Source organism: Ochotona princeps, chromosome 4 (genome assembly GCF_030435755.1).
Source record: "Ochotona princeps isolate mOchPri1 chromosome 4, mOchPri1.hap1, whole genome shotgun sequence".
NCBI lineage: Eukaryota > Metazoa > Chordata > Mammalia > Lagomorpha > Ochotonidae > Ochotona > Ochotona princeps.
The window spans coordinates 11,030,814-11,047,904 of record NC_080835.1 but is presented as its reverse complement, the minus strand read 5'-3'; the positions used below and the strand labels follow the sequence as shown (position 1 = coordinate 11,047,904).

The following is a 17,091-nucleotide window of genomic DNA, read 5'->3' as shown; positions in this document are numbered from 1 at the left end:
CTTGTGTTTGATCTGGTATTGCTTGTGTGCTATGCATAGCTTATTGATTGTATCTATCACACCATAATTGGAGGTGACTCTAAAGACCTAACAATAATGCTGATGTGCTGATCATTAAATGATCAGTCATAGAGAGAGGGGTATGTTATAATGCCCAGGAAGTAGCACCTCCCCTTCCCCAGCAAGGGTGGCAAAGAGTCTCCCAAACCATGGATTCAGCATTCCTGGAGAAGCATATTGGAGCAATATGCAGCTGACTACGAAGTCATGCAAAAATTTTGAGAATGTGAGAAGCTAAATCATGTGGATCCATATACAAGGGCCTGAGTATGATTTGTGTCAAGGGAGCTAAGAAATCCATCGCAGTTATGTTGGTCACTCATACATTTTCATGGCAGTCCAATGAATTCACACCATTTACAGCTTACAATGATTTATTCATTGTTTGCTCTGTTTATCCACTACTGTAGATGGATCCCTACATATTCTCAGCTCATGAGTCCAGGGCTGGCTTCACATCGGCATGCAGATCCACTGGTTCCAGGAACACGGCATGAGGATATGGTGCAGATTGTCGCTCATTCTTTGCATAGCTATGTTGTCCTTGTCTGTGTGAGAGTAGACAGGAAAACCAAGTTTTTCCATGGCAACAGTCTGGGCGTGGACAGTGTGGGAGACAAGGCCCAGACCCCGGTACTCAGGTAAGGTGCCTGCAATTCGTGTTTCTCCAGTCTGGTCCATCAGGTCCCAGGACACAAGCCTGCCATCTGGCCCCAGCAGACCACTGGTTGGGAAGGTCCGGATGCAGCGTTCAATGAATCTCTGGCTCCTCTCATTCCCACCATAATACCAGAATTTATTCACCAAGGAAGCATGGGCAACATCCAGAGATGTGAGCTTGAACTTCTCGCGGTTGCTATGGAAAGTCCAGAAAGAAAGTCCATGAGGATGAGGATGTAATATTCATTCTGACTTCTATTATCTTGTGAGACAGAGTACAAAGTCAGGAAATAGCTAATGCAAAGTCCACATAGATGGATAGGCCTGTGATGATAGAGCAAAAAAAGAAGACCAGTATCATACAAGCGTTGTTGGCGAGAGGAAACAGGAAGGTTACAGAGGTGGAAGTGGTAGACAGGTTGTAAATATTCCAGATGAAATGGAAAACAATGGAATTTTTTAAGCAAGAGAGGAGCATAGCTGGTGGTACAGTTTTTCAAGGATGATCCTGACTGTTGGTAGAGCATTGGTCTGAGAAGTCAGAATGAAAGCAGGGGAGAAATTGGGAAGCTACTTCAGTAACAGGAGATGAGCTTTAACCAACTCACATGGGCTTGGGCTTGCCACCAGTGGGTGGTAAATTCTTTACATCCAGCAGGGAAGGGATGAGTTTCCCAGCAGTTTCAGCTGTCATATACAGAAAGCTTTCTGAGCGTTTGATTTTGAAAGATTTAATGGCTGAGAAGTTTTGTATCACCTCGTTCAGACTGTTCTGTGAGCCTAGTGATAAAGGAGACATGTAATGATCAAAACACATGTTAGGAAGTTCTCCAGAGGAGTAGGAATTGCTGGGAAATGGAATCAGAAAATCTGAGCCACTGGGATGACAATGAGGAAGCCAGGATGGGGCTTTTAAAATATTTTAATTAATTAATGTATTTATTTATTTCAGAGATGAATTCAGACAGAGCCACGTTGTTGGCAGCAATACTGCGGTGAGAAGTCTCTGGGTTACACAACCACGTTGCTTTGACAATCAAAGAAGCAGAGTCTATTTAACAGTTAGCTAACGTTTTTTGAACCCTGTGCCCTGTAGCAGCAATGATCCACCATAATCTCATGTCTCCTTCAATTCATTCTTTGGAGTTTTTTCCAATTGTGCTTTGTCTTCCCGTGGCTAAATCATTTTATTTCCCTCATGGAGAATACAAATTTAGCATAAAGAAAATCTTTACACAAAGGCTTTGCTGCTGGTGGCCTTGAAAATGGCCATTGAAATGTATCGAGGCTAGCCTGTTGGAGACGCATGTACTGTTATGGTGTTATCACAGCCCCATATTGGCTTGACCTCCAGACTCATTCAATTCACAGCCAGTTCCTCAACAAATTTCACCAGCTAATAAATCCAGGTAAGACCAGAAGGAGAACCATCTTGCAAAACCCAACCCAAATTGTTTAGTTCATAGAATCATGAAGTTTGTCATGACACCTCCAGGTATTGTTCTAGCTTCTTCCTATTCCACATTTTAAATAGTCTTTTCAGTGTCTTGTCTTCTAGAATGTTCTTGGGGGTAATTTGGTTGGTTAAAGTCACAAAGCAACTGACAGTTGGCTGTTATTCTTAGGACTCTGATTTCAGAGTTTGTACTCATAACCAAGAGAGTTGTCTTAAGTGACCTTAGAAGTGCTCTATGGCACAATGAATTCCTCTTCATGAGCTCTGCCCTGACATCCAATCATCCTAAGGGTCCTGGATACATCTGAACAATGCGTTTAAGTCCTCAATAGCAAGAATCACAATGTAGTTCTCTATATGAAGTCCATTCCCCCTAAACCTTGATAGGCTTTCCACTTCGGTGGGTACAGGAATAACAGAGTTAGAAAGCAACAAGTTAAGGGGTCTGGTGCTTGGAGGATGGCCATCTGAGTCATACATAGACTTGGTTGAGAAACAGAAATGAGACCTCACGCATCCCATTTCTCTTGCTTACTTTGAATCTGCAAGTGCTGTTTCCAGTTGATGACTCCTGGAGAATCCAGGAATGCTTGACAGGTTTTGGGGTCCCGGGAATAGATGTGGTAAGTATTGGTGTAGTGATCGAGGTCATCTGTCATATTCTGTTAGCAGAAAACAACAATGAGACTTCTTAGGGTTCATCACACAGTGCTCTTCTCTTTTTACACTTTCATTATACTGTATTGTTTGAAGCTATAAATGGTATTGGTGTTTTAATTGGTGTATTATAATTGTTTCTGAGTCAATGAAATAAAGAACAAAGATTAAAGTACTACTAAAATTTCAGAGCAATACTGTTCTCTACCTCTGTGTCCCATTAAAACTTCAAGTTAAATAAACACACAATCATTTCAAGATAATTCCTTGATTTCTCAGACATTCTCAAAGGCAAGAGGAAAGGCAATTTGAAAAGGAAAAGTTCTGTTACAAGAAAAACTCCATTGCAGCTAAAATATTTGCAGAACATTCCAATAATGAACATGATTGTATTAAAGTGGCTCTGAATGGTTTTGATTACAGGGGCTATTACTCTTGGGAACACCTGCATCCGTATCAGGGATGCCTAGGTGCTTGAGGCCCTGGAAGGCACTGATGATGTCTCAAGTACCCAGATTTCTGCCATTTGTGTAGGCACCAGGATTCAGTTTCTGACTCTAACTTCTGCTTGGTACAGCCCCTGCTCATGTGGCTTTTTAGAGAGTGAATGGCAGATGGGAGATTTCTGTCTCATTTCTCTCTTTTTTCTCTCTATTCTCTCTCTCTCTCTCTCTCTCTCTCTCTCTCTCTCTCTCTCTCTCTCTTCCCCCTCTCTGTTTTTCAAATAAATGAATTAAAAATATTTAAGAGCCAGGTATTGTGACAAGGCTTATGCTGCTGCCTGCTACACTGGTATGCCATATGTACAACACCATGTTATCTTGAAGTATGAAGGTATTTCAAAATGTTAGATCTAGCTCCCTGCTAGTGGACTGGGAAAAACGAAGGATTGACCAAGTGATCCAGACCAAGCTCCTGACTGCTGACTTTGGCCTGGCTCAGTCCTGGCGCTGGGGTATGAACCAGTAAATGGTATATCTATCTATCTTTAGGTATTGTTTGAGGCACTGCTTTAAAAGTGTAACATTTACCCCAAATATTAACTGGTATCAAAGTAATATCTAATTCAGTGTTAAATTTTTTCCAGGTATGGGATGCATCCATATACTTTTATCTGCTAGTCTTTATATTTAGATAAAGAATAAATGCAAGTATACAAATGTGTTCTTGATGAAAAAGGTTATAGAGGAAAGTTCTGGGATAAAAGAAAAAAGGGCATGGCTTGTAAAATATTCTGTCCTACAAGAGAATGGCTATGTTATACTGCAGCACTGGAGAGGATAAAATATTTACAGGATAAACTTTGTTGAAGAAGGGATGGGAAAGCCATGGAGGATGTGAAAGCAATTCATCTTGTATGATTTATATGCAATATAATTAATCATATTCTTTACATACTGTTTGCAACATTTTTAAAATATTCATCCTTGATGCATGGAATTAAAATCTGACCGTCTGTTATAGCAACAAAGTTTTAAAATCACTTGTTATTATAACATCTTCTCTTAAATGTTTTAATCTAAATTTTTCTAGTTAGCTCCTGCAAACTCCAGACCTGACTTTGCTGAAGTGTCTCAGAATATGATAAGATTTTATATCGAGGTATCAAGGTGATATTTGTGTTTTCTGCCTTACAGTATTTTCACATTGCTTAAGATTGATAAAAGTTGTGCATTTATTTTTGGGTATTTAAGTGATCACTTAATGCCAATAATTAAATCTAATCTATATTGTGTTATATAAAGAGATTCTATTTCAATTAGATATTGTAAGTCTTGGCATCCTTGATAGACAACTAAATAATTCAGAAATTTCATTTAGTAGATACAATAACTGAGTAGGCTTTTGGATTATAATAAAGATACTGTCAAATGCCAAGTAGAGCAAAACTAGTCATATCAAAATACTACTACAGGAAAAAAAATTTTTTACAGAAGTTTAATTCAAATTTCTGTATTTCCAAAAGTTCTAGGGCAGGTAATGCTTAACAGCAATATAATGCAGGGCAAAAAGCCAGAAAAGGATAAATATGTCCACATTGTTAACTGCGTATCTCTTTAGCTAATTTATATTGCTAGGATAACTGAATCAGGGTCTTCAGTAATGACCATTTTTTTTTCTGTCAGGGTTTCTATTCAGACTGAATTACCATTCTTGACTTTTCATTTACTAAATTTTAGTGGGTACTGCTAGAACCAAGCTTGGTTTATAAAGATTCCTTAATAAATCTTAAATTTATCTGACATGATTTCTCATGCACTTTATAACATTTTGGAGGCCTCATTCAGAGGATAGTGAGTTCTGGAACCTGGCTCGGTAGTCTGGGAAGGCCACCGTGATGATGAACACGGCTCCAGCTACCAGTCCTGGCTTCCTAGCTTGCAGGATTTGCACTGAATTCTGCTGATAAACAGGTATCTCATCATCCAAATTTGCTTGTTTTGAGTACTCATCTGGGACTCAAGAGGACTGGATGCAACACAACTTCGTGAGTCAGGGTCAATACAAGACATCGTTATGGCCCATTAGCTTTTTAAAATTGATTGAGTGTGGTGGCCACGTATGTCTGTCTTACTACATGTCTTTTGTCAAAATTGTTTGGAATTTTCCTCTATAGTATGTAAAAAAATGTGAGCATGTGTGTTTTTGCTGTTTGGCTTCAATGTTCCTTGAGATCAGATGAGAATTAGATACATAGTAGATCTTAGTTTTCTGCTGTTTTTTTTTTTTTTTTTTTTTTTTTTTGCAGCTGGAGTTATTATAAAAAAACTTTTTAAAACTGTTACCATATTGTCTGTGTTTGCTGGCTAGGAAATGCTATACTTTTAATTGACTTTTGGAGGTTTTGTTACATAAATATTATTTGAAAGAACAGATGTGGTTCGGGCCTTGGGATTCGGGGGCAAGTGCCACTCCTCACAGTGTGGCGGCTGTGGGGGGTGCCCCTGCAGGGTCAGACCCAATGCTGGGGGCTCACGCCAAAGACGCTGCCACAAGGCAGTGAACGAGTCCTCAGCCTCCCCCAGGACCCAAGAGAGCTCTTCCCTCAGGGTAAGTACGCCATGAGGGAACATGGGAACTGGGTTAAAATTCCTAACTCTGCCCAGCTGCTAATATCTTGTGGCAGGGTGAGTTTGGGAGGGGTTTGGGCCTTGGGATTCGGGGGCAAGTGCCGCTCCTCTCAGTGTGGCGGCTGTGGGGGGTGCCCCTGCCGGGTCTGACCCAATGCTGGGGGCTCACGCCAAAGACGCTGCCACAAGGCAGTGAACGAGTCCTCGGCCTCCCCCCGGGCGGCCAGCAGGCAGAGCCTGGCACCACATGATGCACTGGCCGCCAGGCCAGGGAGCTCTGGGGTATTGGTTGTCTGAATCGCTGCTTAGGTAGCTAGTTGAGTCAAGGACGCTAAGTCACACTGTCTAAGGCAGAGGCCAGGACAAGTGAGGGACTGAGATATGCTGAGTCAGAGCAACCACTGGCAGGCGCATGATCTACAGCTAGGAACAGGCCCAGTTGGGGAGGCATGGGGACACCTTAACTGGGTTGAGGTTCCCACCAAGGGGTGCGTGTGCTGGAATGGGGGCTGCATTCTATCTAGGAAACAGTTGTAGTCACCCGAGGCACTAGTGTGGGCTGGGATTGGATGCACCAGGCCAGTTCAGATCCTAACACCATCTGGTGTCATGAAGAACCAGAGGGTAGATGTGGGACTGATTAGGCTGGGTCTCAATCCCCTCTTGAGCCATGCTTGAGCTGTATGTGGGTATGGATGAGCCATGGCCGGGCTGAAACACCCAACAACAAGAACCAGAATGGGGTGAAAGCCAGCCAGGAAAAGCCACTGTTCCTGCTAGGACAGGAGGTGAACTGAGTTGGGTTGGCTCAAGGACCCCTGGCATGCACAAAATCTGCCATTGGGAGGGGTTCTGATGGAGGAGCCTGGGCAACTCCTCTGGCAGGACACAGTCCCTGCAGGTTAGCGCAAGAAGCATAATAGGAAACAGCCCAGAATAGGCCATGGAAAGTTTCCCACTGGCACACATTCAGCATGGGTCAGGAGCAGACCAGGCTGAATCAGTTCATGTCACCCACTGGCAAATCTGATCACCAGAACAGAGTGTGGGATGAGCCAGGTTTGGTTGCGACAAAAACCAGTACACATTATGGAATGCCAGGGCGTGGTTGCCTGTACTGGATATGAATGCAGCATCCAACCAGCACACGTGAGATCCAGGAAGGGAGGGGCAGAACCGGCAGGGGGATTAAGGGGCTGGTCCCCTCGCTGGACAGCTACTCTCACTGGAGAGCATGGGCTGGGATAGAGACAGACCAGACTAAGCAAGGCTACATCACCTGTGCGCTGCATGTGGATTAGACCAGGGAAAAGCCAGGCTGGGCTGATTATTCCTGCTGGTGCAAGCATAAATTAGAGTGGGTGAGGGATGTATGGGCATAGTCGCAGAAGCTGGCACTGGGGACTAATTCTGTCAAGTCAAATCACAGAACCACCTAAAGAGTGCATAAACCGGGACAGAGAGACCTGAGAGGGAAAAAGTGGGTTCCCCCTTCTTGGGTCACTATTCCCGTGGGAGGGCATGAAAACTAGGATGGGAGATGGGATGGCTAGATAGAGAAGCACTCAACAACACCCGTGAGGGCTGGATGGTTGAGTTGGTTAGATAGAACTAAGCCTTAATACCCATTGACAAGTACCAGAGCCAAATGGGATGGGGGACAGACTGGTCCTCTGCTACACATACTGGCAAACCAGGGTAGGGGGCGGGACTGGTGGGGGTTATTGTGGGTCGCCCCAACTAGGCTGCAGCTCCCACTGGTTTATGTGAGGGCCCAGTATGTGCTGGGCAGAACCAGGCTGGACTGCAACACCCATTGGTTCCAGTGCAACTCGGGACCAAGAACAGAACCAACCCAGCAATTGCAACCACCAGCTGATCGGGGTGATGGACTGTGCCGGGCCCTGTGCTTGCTAGAACATACAAGAAACTAGTCTGGGAATACCTCAAAGTTTCTTTGGAGATCTCCCCAATCGAACTGCTGGACTCAGAACTCTAACCAAGAAAAGACAGAAGACGGAGCTGATCAATCATTCATCTCAGCTATATGTTGGCAGCGAAGTATGGGGCAAATGGAGACTTTATAATGGACCATATCAATCAGTGGACGACCTCATTGAGCGAAACTGGCAGCGATTCATAACTGGAGAACTATTAAAACCACTCGAGCACATATCTCAGAGCATGCCCCACATCCGGGACTCAGAGTGGGCGGGAAACCAGGTGGGGCTTCTCCCTCAATATCCCCCTTTACCTCAGATACATGATGGAAACAATATGGACATAATAGTATTACTCACTTCCCTATCCCCCTGAACCTTTTTTTTTTTCTTTTTCTTTCTTTAACTGTAATTAACTATGTAAACATTGTCAACAACAATACAATAAAATAGATTTAAAAAAAAAAAAGAAAGAAAGAACAGATGTACATGACTGCAATATTCCCTAGTCATCTTGGTGAGATATTTATCATAATCCACTTTGTATTCTCTTGTATCTATACTTGTAAACCATCTGAACAACCATAGCAAATTCATGTTGCTACAAAAACAGGTAATTTTAATACACTTATTATAATTTTTAAATGTATAAAGATCTTACATCATTACAGAAACTGCTTTATTGTTCTGTCCTGAACTAAGATTGTTTTTGACTCACATAATTTAAGTCTCAAACTATCATTAGCAATATGTTTAAGTCACTCAAGTATGTGCTTGTGCTCAAGTTTGCTTAATAACCAGATCACTCATGTTATATTCTCATTACCTTTTATTATGCACTACTTAAGCTTGTATCTTCATTTCAAATTTATAACAAATATCAGATCTTTGGATAAAGGCTTTCTAAAGCTGTTATTTAATAGTTTTTCATTTGATATTGTTACTGAGAGTAATCAATATTATAATTTTGACTTTTTTCGTCAAGTCTCTCCTACTTCCTCTCTAAAACTCTAAAAGGCCTGTTGGACTGTAGTTAGATCTCCAGAATTTATATATGTATGGCTACTTATAAACCTGACATTCCAAAGACTGCCTCTACAGCCCACTTTACCAGAGGTCCAGAGTAGTGAGTTAGGTACCTGGAGGGACCCTGGTGCTATCTTTCCTTCCTGCTTCCCTCTGGCCAGAACAACAGAAGAGAGTTTCACTAGCCTCAATGCTACCCTTGCTGAAGTCAAACAGACACTTTCACCTAGAAATGTTTTAAAGGCTGAGTCTGTGCAGAAGATCAACACCTGCCATGAGGACATGTCACAAATACATCTGTTGAACTACCCTCTACCACCAAAGACATCCCTGCGCAGAGCTCAAGCTACTTTCCAAAAGGACTTCTGATAAATAACTTATCCCTCCCTTACAGAGGGGCCTTGAGATTCCCTCTCCTTTTCCCAAAATGGCTCTGTGTATATGGTAATTTGTATTAAGTGTATTGTTACTAATTGTCTTAATATTTCCCTGATGCATGGTACTTTTGTTATGCTATTTAAAAAGGCCCTCATACGTAATACAACCTGTAAATTTGACTAAACCATGGTATGATGCTGTTGCTCTTTATATTGTGGAACTATTTTTGATGGCTTCGTCCCATCCTAGGTGCTTTGAGGTTTCCTTATCATTGGGTCTCACTGCATTTATTACCATTATTGGATCTCTTACAGATTCAATAACTGCCTTGCTACAATAAGCTTATGTAGTTGGTCGTGTTAATTCTCTTTCTTATGTTAGTTTTGTTTTATTTACTCAAAAAGATATTTTAAAAACTTAGAGGCCAAAAATAATACATTAAAAGCAATGATTTATATTGGTAATGAAATTCAACATTGAAAAACTAGATTTGGTGTCATTTGCCATAGTAATAATAAATGGATTTGTGCTACTCCTCTCCCTCATAATGACTCACATACCTCTTGGAGTGATGTTAAAACTCATCTCCAAGATGTATGGAATAGCAAACCTACTCCTTCTAGCATCCAGGAATTACATGCCCAGATTTCTGCCACCTCTCACTCTCATCCTTCAGACCCTTTCAGTGGGAGGCTTTACTAATTAATTTTTACAATCTCTTTTATCTTTTATTTCTGAGAAGCCCTTTTCTTCATTCTTTATTAATTTGGCAATCATTCTAATTGTTCTCCTTTGTGTTGTTTCTTGGCCCAGACATCTTCCAACATTTGAACTCCATGAAGAGAACTGCACATCCTTCAACTTAATGATAACAAAGGGGGAGATGCTGGGGTCCATGCAGTGGATGTGGATGACACAAAGGTGTGAAGAGAACAGCTCCCCTGTTTGGCAGGGCACAGGGAAGCTTCCAGCTGTTTGGCAGGGCCCAGCGGATTTCTCTCTGAGCACCTTGACACTGATTCTTCCCTGTTTGCATGGACACTGAAGCATCCCACTAAGAATTCTGTAATCTATTGAGACATTGTTTTTTTGCCCCTGTAAGATGGCTTTTGCAACCAATGTGAGTTGAGAGTTAATGTCACTGATAATGTCTTGGTGAGTAGACCTTTGACAGTTTACACACAGGAGCACAATTAAACCCATGCCATTTCTGGACACCTTATTGTGTGCTAACCATTGCCTCAGAATCTGGCCCAGATATGTAGCATGCCTTCTAGGAAGGGCTTAATAAATATCCTAAATATTAAGGCAAGTGATGGGAGTGAGAACTGAAACTGCTATGGCAATAAATATTTATTGTTATCTCAAAGGCTAGCATGTCTTTGCAATTTTTTGGAGCATAGAAAATGTAATTATTTTAGTTGCTTTTATAATTTTTAGCTAGAAGAAATAAGGATGCTTTTACTAAGGAAATATGCTTTTAATTGTTATTTTATTGTTTATGAGGCTGCAGAGTCTATAATTGTAGAGGGATTTAACATTTGAAACTTCTGGGCCTGGCAGCGTGGCCTAGTGGCTGAAGTTTTTGCCTTGAACATGCCGGGATCCCATATGGGCCCTGGTTCTAATCCCGGCAGCTCCACTTCCCATCCGGCTCCCTGCTTGTGGCCTGGGAAAGCGGTTGAGGATGGCTCAGGGCCTTGGGACCCTGCACCCGTGTGGGAGACCCGGAGGAGGTTCCAGGTTCCTGGCTTCGGATTGGCGCAGCCCCGGCTGTTGTGGTCACTTGGGGAGTGAATCATCAGACAGAAGATCTAACTCTCTGTCTCTCCTCCTCTCTGTATATCTCACTTTGTAATAAAAATAAGTAAATCTTTAAAAAAAAAACATTTGAAACTTCTGTTTTGGATTTTAGTTTTTTTCCCTTGTCACCTATTTTCCCATTAAATAATGGGTAAATTGTTGAAATAAAAATATGGTAGGGCTACTGATTAGCAGGTAATCTCATGTGCCTTGGCCTTGGAGTCCTGGCTGTCGCTCCATGGCTACTACTGAAGAATGAATAATGGCTTGCTTTGAAAAATATGAATACATTATTTTGCAGAATTATCTTTAAGGGCACCTGTTTAGCCCTGAAGTGTAGTCAGACTGAGCAAATGTCTGTACATGCCCTCTCAGTCCTGAAGTAAAAATAGAACAATTAGTTGTTTGTGTAGAGGCTTGGAATGTGTCTGAGTAAATAAAAAGGACAGCTTCTTCTTAAGCTGTAGCAAGAGCACATGAAGTGACAGTGTCCGTGTCTTTCTTTGTTGCCGACTCCACACATCTTTCCTGAGCTCTGAATTCAGCTGGAGCTGGACTCTGGCATAAATCCTTAAAATACATTTTGATATTATAGCAATATGCGTTTGGTGTTTATAGTCATCCTAGCTCATTATCATGTTACCTGCCTTCATATCTTTGTTCTTCTCTATTCTAGTTATAATGTCCATTTTTCAGTATCAGCCTGACAAATGCATATCTTAACCACAAAATCTAGTTTGGATGAAAACTCTACAGGGCAGTGTCTCTAACTTTCTCTTGTAACACCACCTGCAATCTGCAGAGTTTAACCATGTAACTCTTACTTGAATTGGTTCTTAACTTCACATACATGCCTTTGCACACTTGTGTGTCATAGTAGTAGTTGATTTTTTTGCTTATATTTACCCTGAGTCTGTGAGCTTCTTGAAGACCAAAACTCAATCATCATTTCTGATTCATTTGTGCATCCATAGGAGTCACACTGCTGGGTGCATGGTAGGCACAGAGAAGGTATGAGCATAGAACTCATCTGTGTGGGCAGCTCACAACGTACCTGCTCCTGGGGGCGGACAACCACAGTGTTGAAATCAGGCCACTTATCCACCAGGACCTTTAAGTTGAATGGGTTTCCGTGATTGATGTGAAAGACAGTCCCAAAAACCTGCAAACTCCAAGAAAGTAGAAAGGTCAGCTTATTGGAAAAAGATAGTGAAGTGTCTCATCGAACAAGATAAATATTTTGTCTATACAATCATGACAAGATTTTACAACATATTGTTTCTGATTCTTCTATAGCCATCCATATACACAAATAATATACTCAGCTTTCCTCAAGTTATAATCATTATCATGAATCATTCATTTTGTAATATTAAAATATTGCTATTAAAAAACTGTTTATATATGAACAGACAGGATACACATATGAAGTGAAAGTTGCAAAACATTAAAAATATTACCTTAAAGTTAAAATCTAAATTTTAATAAATTGTTATGAAAAATAGAAAAAATACAAATAGTATTTAATTGTTTGATATATTATGGATATGTGTCTATATTCATAAACCCAAAGACTAATTTCCCAATTTTTTCTTTAAATTTTATTTTATTTGGGATTCACCTGTGAACTCACATGATTTGTCACATGTAACTACAATAGTATATCCTTCATTAGGAGTCATGATTCCATCAGTCTCTTATTTAATTGTGTCCCGACATTGCTAGTACAGACAGGGTCACACAGTCCGGCATCCCATTGTCTACACATTTCCAACAGTTTCACTGGTCAATTATTTTTTAATGACTAAATAGGAAGCCATTATATAAAATGACCTAACTGGTCGACATCATAATGATTGAAATAAGTCTTACCCAGAAAGACAAAGAAAGAAAGTTGGGCCCAGCGCAATAGCATAGTGGCTAGTGTCCTTGCCTTGCACCCCTGTGATCCCTTATGGGCTCTGGTTCAAAGTCCGGCAGCTGCACTTCCCATCCAGCTCCTTTCTTTTGGCCTGGGAAAGCAGTGGAGAATGGCAAAAAACTTTGGGACCTTGCCCCCACCTTGGAAACCCAGAAGAGGCTCCAGGCTCCTGGCTTAGGATTGGCTCAGCTCCAGTTATTACGGCCACTTGGGGAGTGACTCATCAGACAGAAGATCTTCCTCTCTTCCTCTCCTTCTCTCTGTATATCTGACTTTCCAAGAAAAACAAACAAAACTGAAAACAAAAGAAAGAAAGAAATATCTGTGTATGCCAGTACTTCTGCAAGTATAGTGTGGCAAAATCTTGCTTTATCTGCCCAATGCACTGTCTCAACTAACTAATCTATTTATGTAGTTCTGGTTTGCTTTGTGGCCTATGTTTGGGGGATCTTTCCCAAGAAGAGATTCTCTACGCAGATGCTCTTGAGTGTTTTCCTTACATTTTCTTCCAATGACTTCATAGAGTCAGGCCTTAAATTTAGGTCCCTTTATACAGCTTGGGTTGTTTTGTAATATGGTTAGAGGTATGGATATAATTTCATTCTTCTATATGCATAATTCCAGTTTTGCCAGCATGATTTGTTAAAGCAGCAATCCATTATATGGAATGAGTATGTTTGTCAAAAATTAGTTGATGATGTATATGTGAATTAACTTCTGGGCGCTGTGATCTGCTCCATTGACTCATGTATTGGTTTTTATGTCAGTGTCATGCCATTTTAATTATTATGACTTTGTGGTGTTCTCTGAAAGTAGAGATTGTGATGCCTCCATTTTGATTTTTCTTGTTCAGGATTGCTGTGGCTATTCTGGGTCCTTTGTGGTTCTATATGGAATTTAAGGTTACTTTCTCTGATCTAAATAAAGTATGTCATTGGTATTTGGCTAAGGATTGGATTGAATCTGCACATTGCTTTAGGAAATTTAGATTTTAATGTTATTGAGTCTTCTGAGTCATGACAAGTATTATCTTTTTTCTTTTTTGTCTCCTTTATAATGCCTCCATCATCTTTGATAAATTTCATGGTAAAAATTTCACTTCTTTGACTACATCTTTGGCTAAATGTCTTTTAATGACTATTGTTAATGGGATTTGTTTCTTGATTTCTCTTTCTGTGTCTTCAGAGTATATTTGCTTGTATTTTGTTGTGAATCTTTGCATGGAAGTTCATAAAGATACAGTCTGCAGTTTTCATTGTGTGTTGTGTCATTGGTTTTGGTATCAAAGTAATGCTGGCATCATAAAAAGAATTTGGTGGAGTTCCATCATGTTCTACCATGGAATAGCTTGATGAGCATTGGGGTTACTTCTTTGAATGCTTTGTAGAGTTCAGCAGTAAAGCCATCAGTTCTGACTTTTTCTTGATGAAGAATTTTGATTATTGTTTCAAAGTCATTGCTTGTAAAAGAAATGTTTAAGTTCTATGTATCTTCCTGATTTAATCTTGGTAGGTTAGATGAATCCAGTAATTTACCCATTTCTTTTCTTCCATGTTTTCCAGCTTATTAGCCAGTGGCTCTTCACCATATGATCCTTTCTATTTCAATACTCTCAATTATAATATCTCCATTTACATCTGTAATGTGAAGTGCTTTTGCTTTGGCACTTATGGAGTGAATTATCTCATTAATTCAAACAAATGAAAGTGAAAACATGTCATCAATAAATAACAGAAAGTTAATGCTCTTATTTATACCAAAACAGGAAAAAACTACTCTGACCAATGGAAGCTGAGCTGTAGTTGAGTGGGATAAGCTGCAAATTGCAATGATAGTATCCCATAATGCAATTCTGGGTCACGTATGAGCTACCTCACTTCTAGTCCATCTCCATAAGAATACTCCTGAGAAAGCAGCAGATGATGACTTAAGTAGTTAGAACACTGGCATCCATTCAGAAGTCCTGATAGAGTCGTAGGCCCTGGTTTTGTTACTGTGTGTGCAAAATGAACCAGCAGATGAAAGATCTCTCTTACTCTTCCCCCATCTGTGTGTGTGTGTGTGTGTCTTTCTCTGTCAATGTACTTTTATTAACTGTGTTAGAAGTATAGGAATTCATCCCTCCCCCTCCACACTTTCCCCTCTCAATTTCTCCCTCCTGACAATTTTTCCTGTATTATCACAATAGTATAGTCCCTTAGTACAAGTTAAATGATGCAATACTTACGTGTATCATGACATGATAACTACAGGAAACTAGAAAACTGTATCATAATGGAGAGATATATTTGTAAGTTTCATTGGAAATTGTGCTTGTGCTTCGAAGTAGAGATGCATACTGCATACTACCTTTGCTTGGTAGTATATTAGTCTTCCTTGTAATAATCATGTTTATGAATATGTATGTGTGTATGTACATATAAACACACATACATATATTTGCTTACCTGTATATGCATATTGTACTTTGAAGGTTGGGTGTTTTATATCAAAGAGAACATATGACATTTATCCTTTTGGAATTGGCTTACTTCACTAAGCACCATCATTCCCATCTGAAACCATTTTGGTGCAAATGGCAAATTTTCATTCCTCTTTATGGCTCAGTACCATTCCACTGAGTAGGTGTACCACAGTTTCTTGTCACTCCTGAGTTAATGGGCATCAGTACCTATTCCATATCTTTACTATTGTGAATTGTGCTGCTGTACACAGAGTTGCAAATTGCTCTCTTGAATGCAGATCTCGTTTCATACATTGCTTTGATTGTGTTGTGCAATTTCCAGCTATGCCTCATCTACTTAACATTTTTAACATGAAGGGATGCTGCATGTTGCTGAACTCTTTCTTTGACTCTATTGAGATGACCACAGGGATTTAGTCTTTCTTTTTTTGCTGTGGTGTATCTGGTTTATTGAGCTGTGTATGTTGAAACATCCCTGGTACAGGTGAGTGATCTTTTTCATGTATTCTTGGATTCTGTTGACCAGCATTTCATTGAGGATTTCTGCCTCTCTGTTCATCAGGGGTATTGGTCTATAGCTTTCTTTCTCTATATGTTTCTTTCTGTTTTGGGAATTAAGGTGATTTCTAGCTCTGCAGAAGAAATTTGAGAGGGTTGTCTCCATTTCTATTGTTTTCAAGAGGGTGAGTCCCTTTGCTTCATAAATACATGTAACTCCTTTTTGAATTTCATAGGGACTGAGGAAACTGAATGAGCTTACCTGATACGATGCATTTAATAGAAACAATGATGAAACAATATACATATAGTAAAGCTGCCCACTAGAGAAATATCTTCCTTTCATTGCTAAAGAAAAATTACAAACATGGATCAGAATCTACAGTTGAAATTCTTGATGGCCAACCTCTCACCAACAAATGCTCTTTTATGAATATGTGAATATGTCCTGGCCAACATGGGCGAATTCTGGTCTAATTTTAAGTGTTAATTGCTGTTTGGAAGGGAGTCAGGGAAGAATATGCTAAGTCAGTACAGAGAAAAAGACATCATTTGGACTCAGGCATGCCTATGCCCATGCGTTACCATTGCAACTATTTATGGGATATTGGACAATCCATTCACCGAGCAACCTGAATAATAAGGACCTAATAACAAACATCATGAAAACCAAAGGAGTGGAAACATGAATTAATTGTGACTTAAAATACATATTGCACAAACGTTAATCTCCTTTCTTTCTATTTATAAGCATGCTTCTCTCTCTCTCATTCTCCTCAGAATTTTCTGTTGTCACCTTTAAGGATTCCGGAAGGCATTTCCTCAAGGAAGTTTCCAGCATCTGTAGCATCTGTGCACCTTGCAATGCCAACATTGTGCCAGAGACTGTGTCCTAGAGAGAGAACTGAGGAACATGCAGAAATGAGAACAATTGGAGGAGATTCAGAACCTGGAAGAGCAAGTTCTGTGTTTATAGGCAGGACTTTCTGTAGTGTCTCTTCACTGAGATCCTCACCAACTCCCAGGGAAGGCAAGACTCACAGCCAACACACGTTTGCTTCTTTTCTGAGTTTTTAGGTCTCTCTCTTACCTTTTAATGATTTAAGCTGTTATCCTACTACAGGTTAACAAGTGCAACTAAGAATAATTACAACATT

General features: G+C 40.3%; 1 protein-coding gene across 1 annotated transcript; it reads right to left on the bottom strand.

Annotated features, from left to right (window-relative positions):
* Positions 1–423: 423 nt before the first annotated feature.
* GLYAT (glycine-N-acyltransferase) lies at positions 424–16,840 on the bottom strand. Its single transcript, XM_058662426.1, has 5 exons — positions 16,731–16,840; positions 12,106–12,213; positions 2,712–2,838; positions 1,329–1,500; positions 424–916 (listed from the first exon to the last, which is right to left on the bottom strand). The coding sequence occupies exons 1-5, from the start codon at positions 16,806–16,808 to the stop codon at positions 514–516; spliced, it is 888 nt and encodes a 295-aa protein (XP_058518409.1). The 5' UTR covers positions 16,809–16,840; the 3' UTR covers positions 424–513.
* Positions 16,841–17,091: the final 251 nt, after the last annotated feature.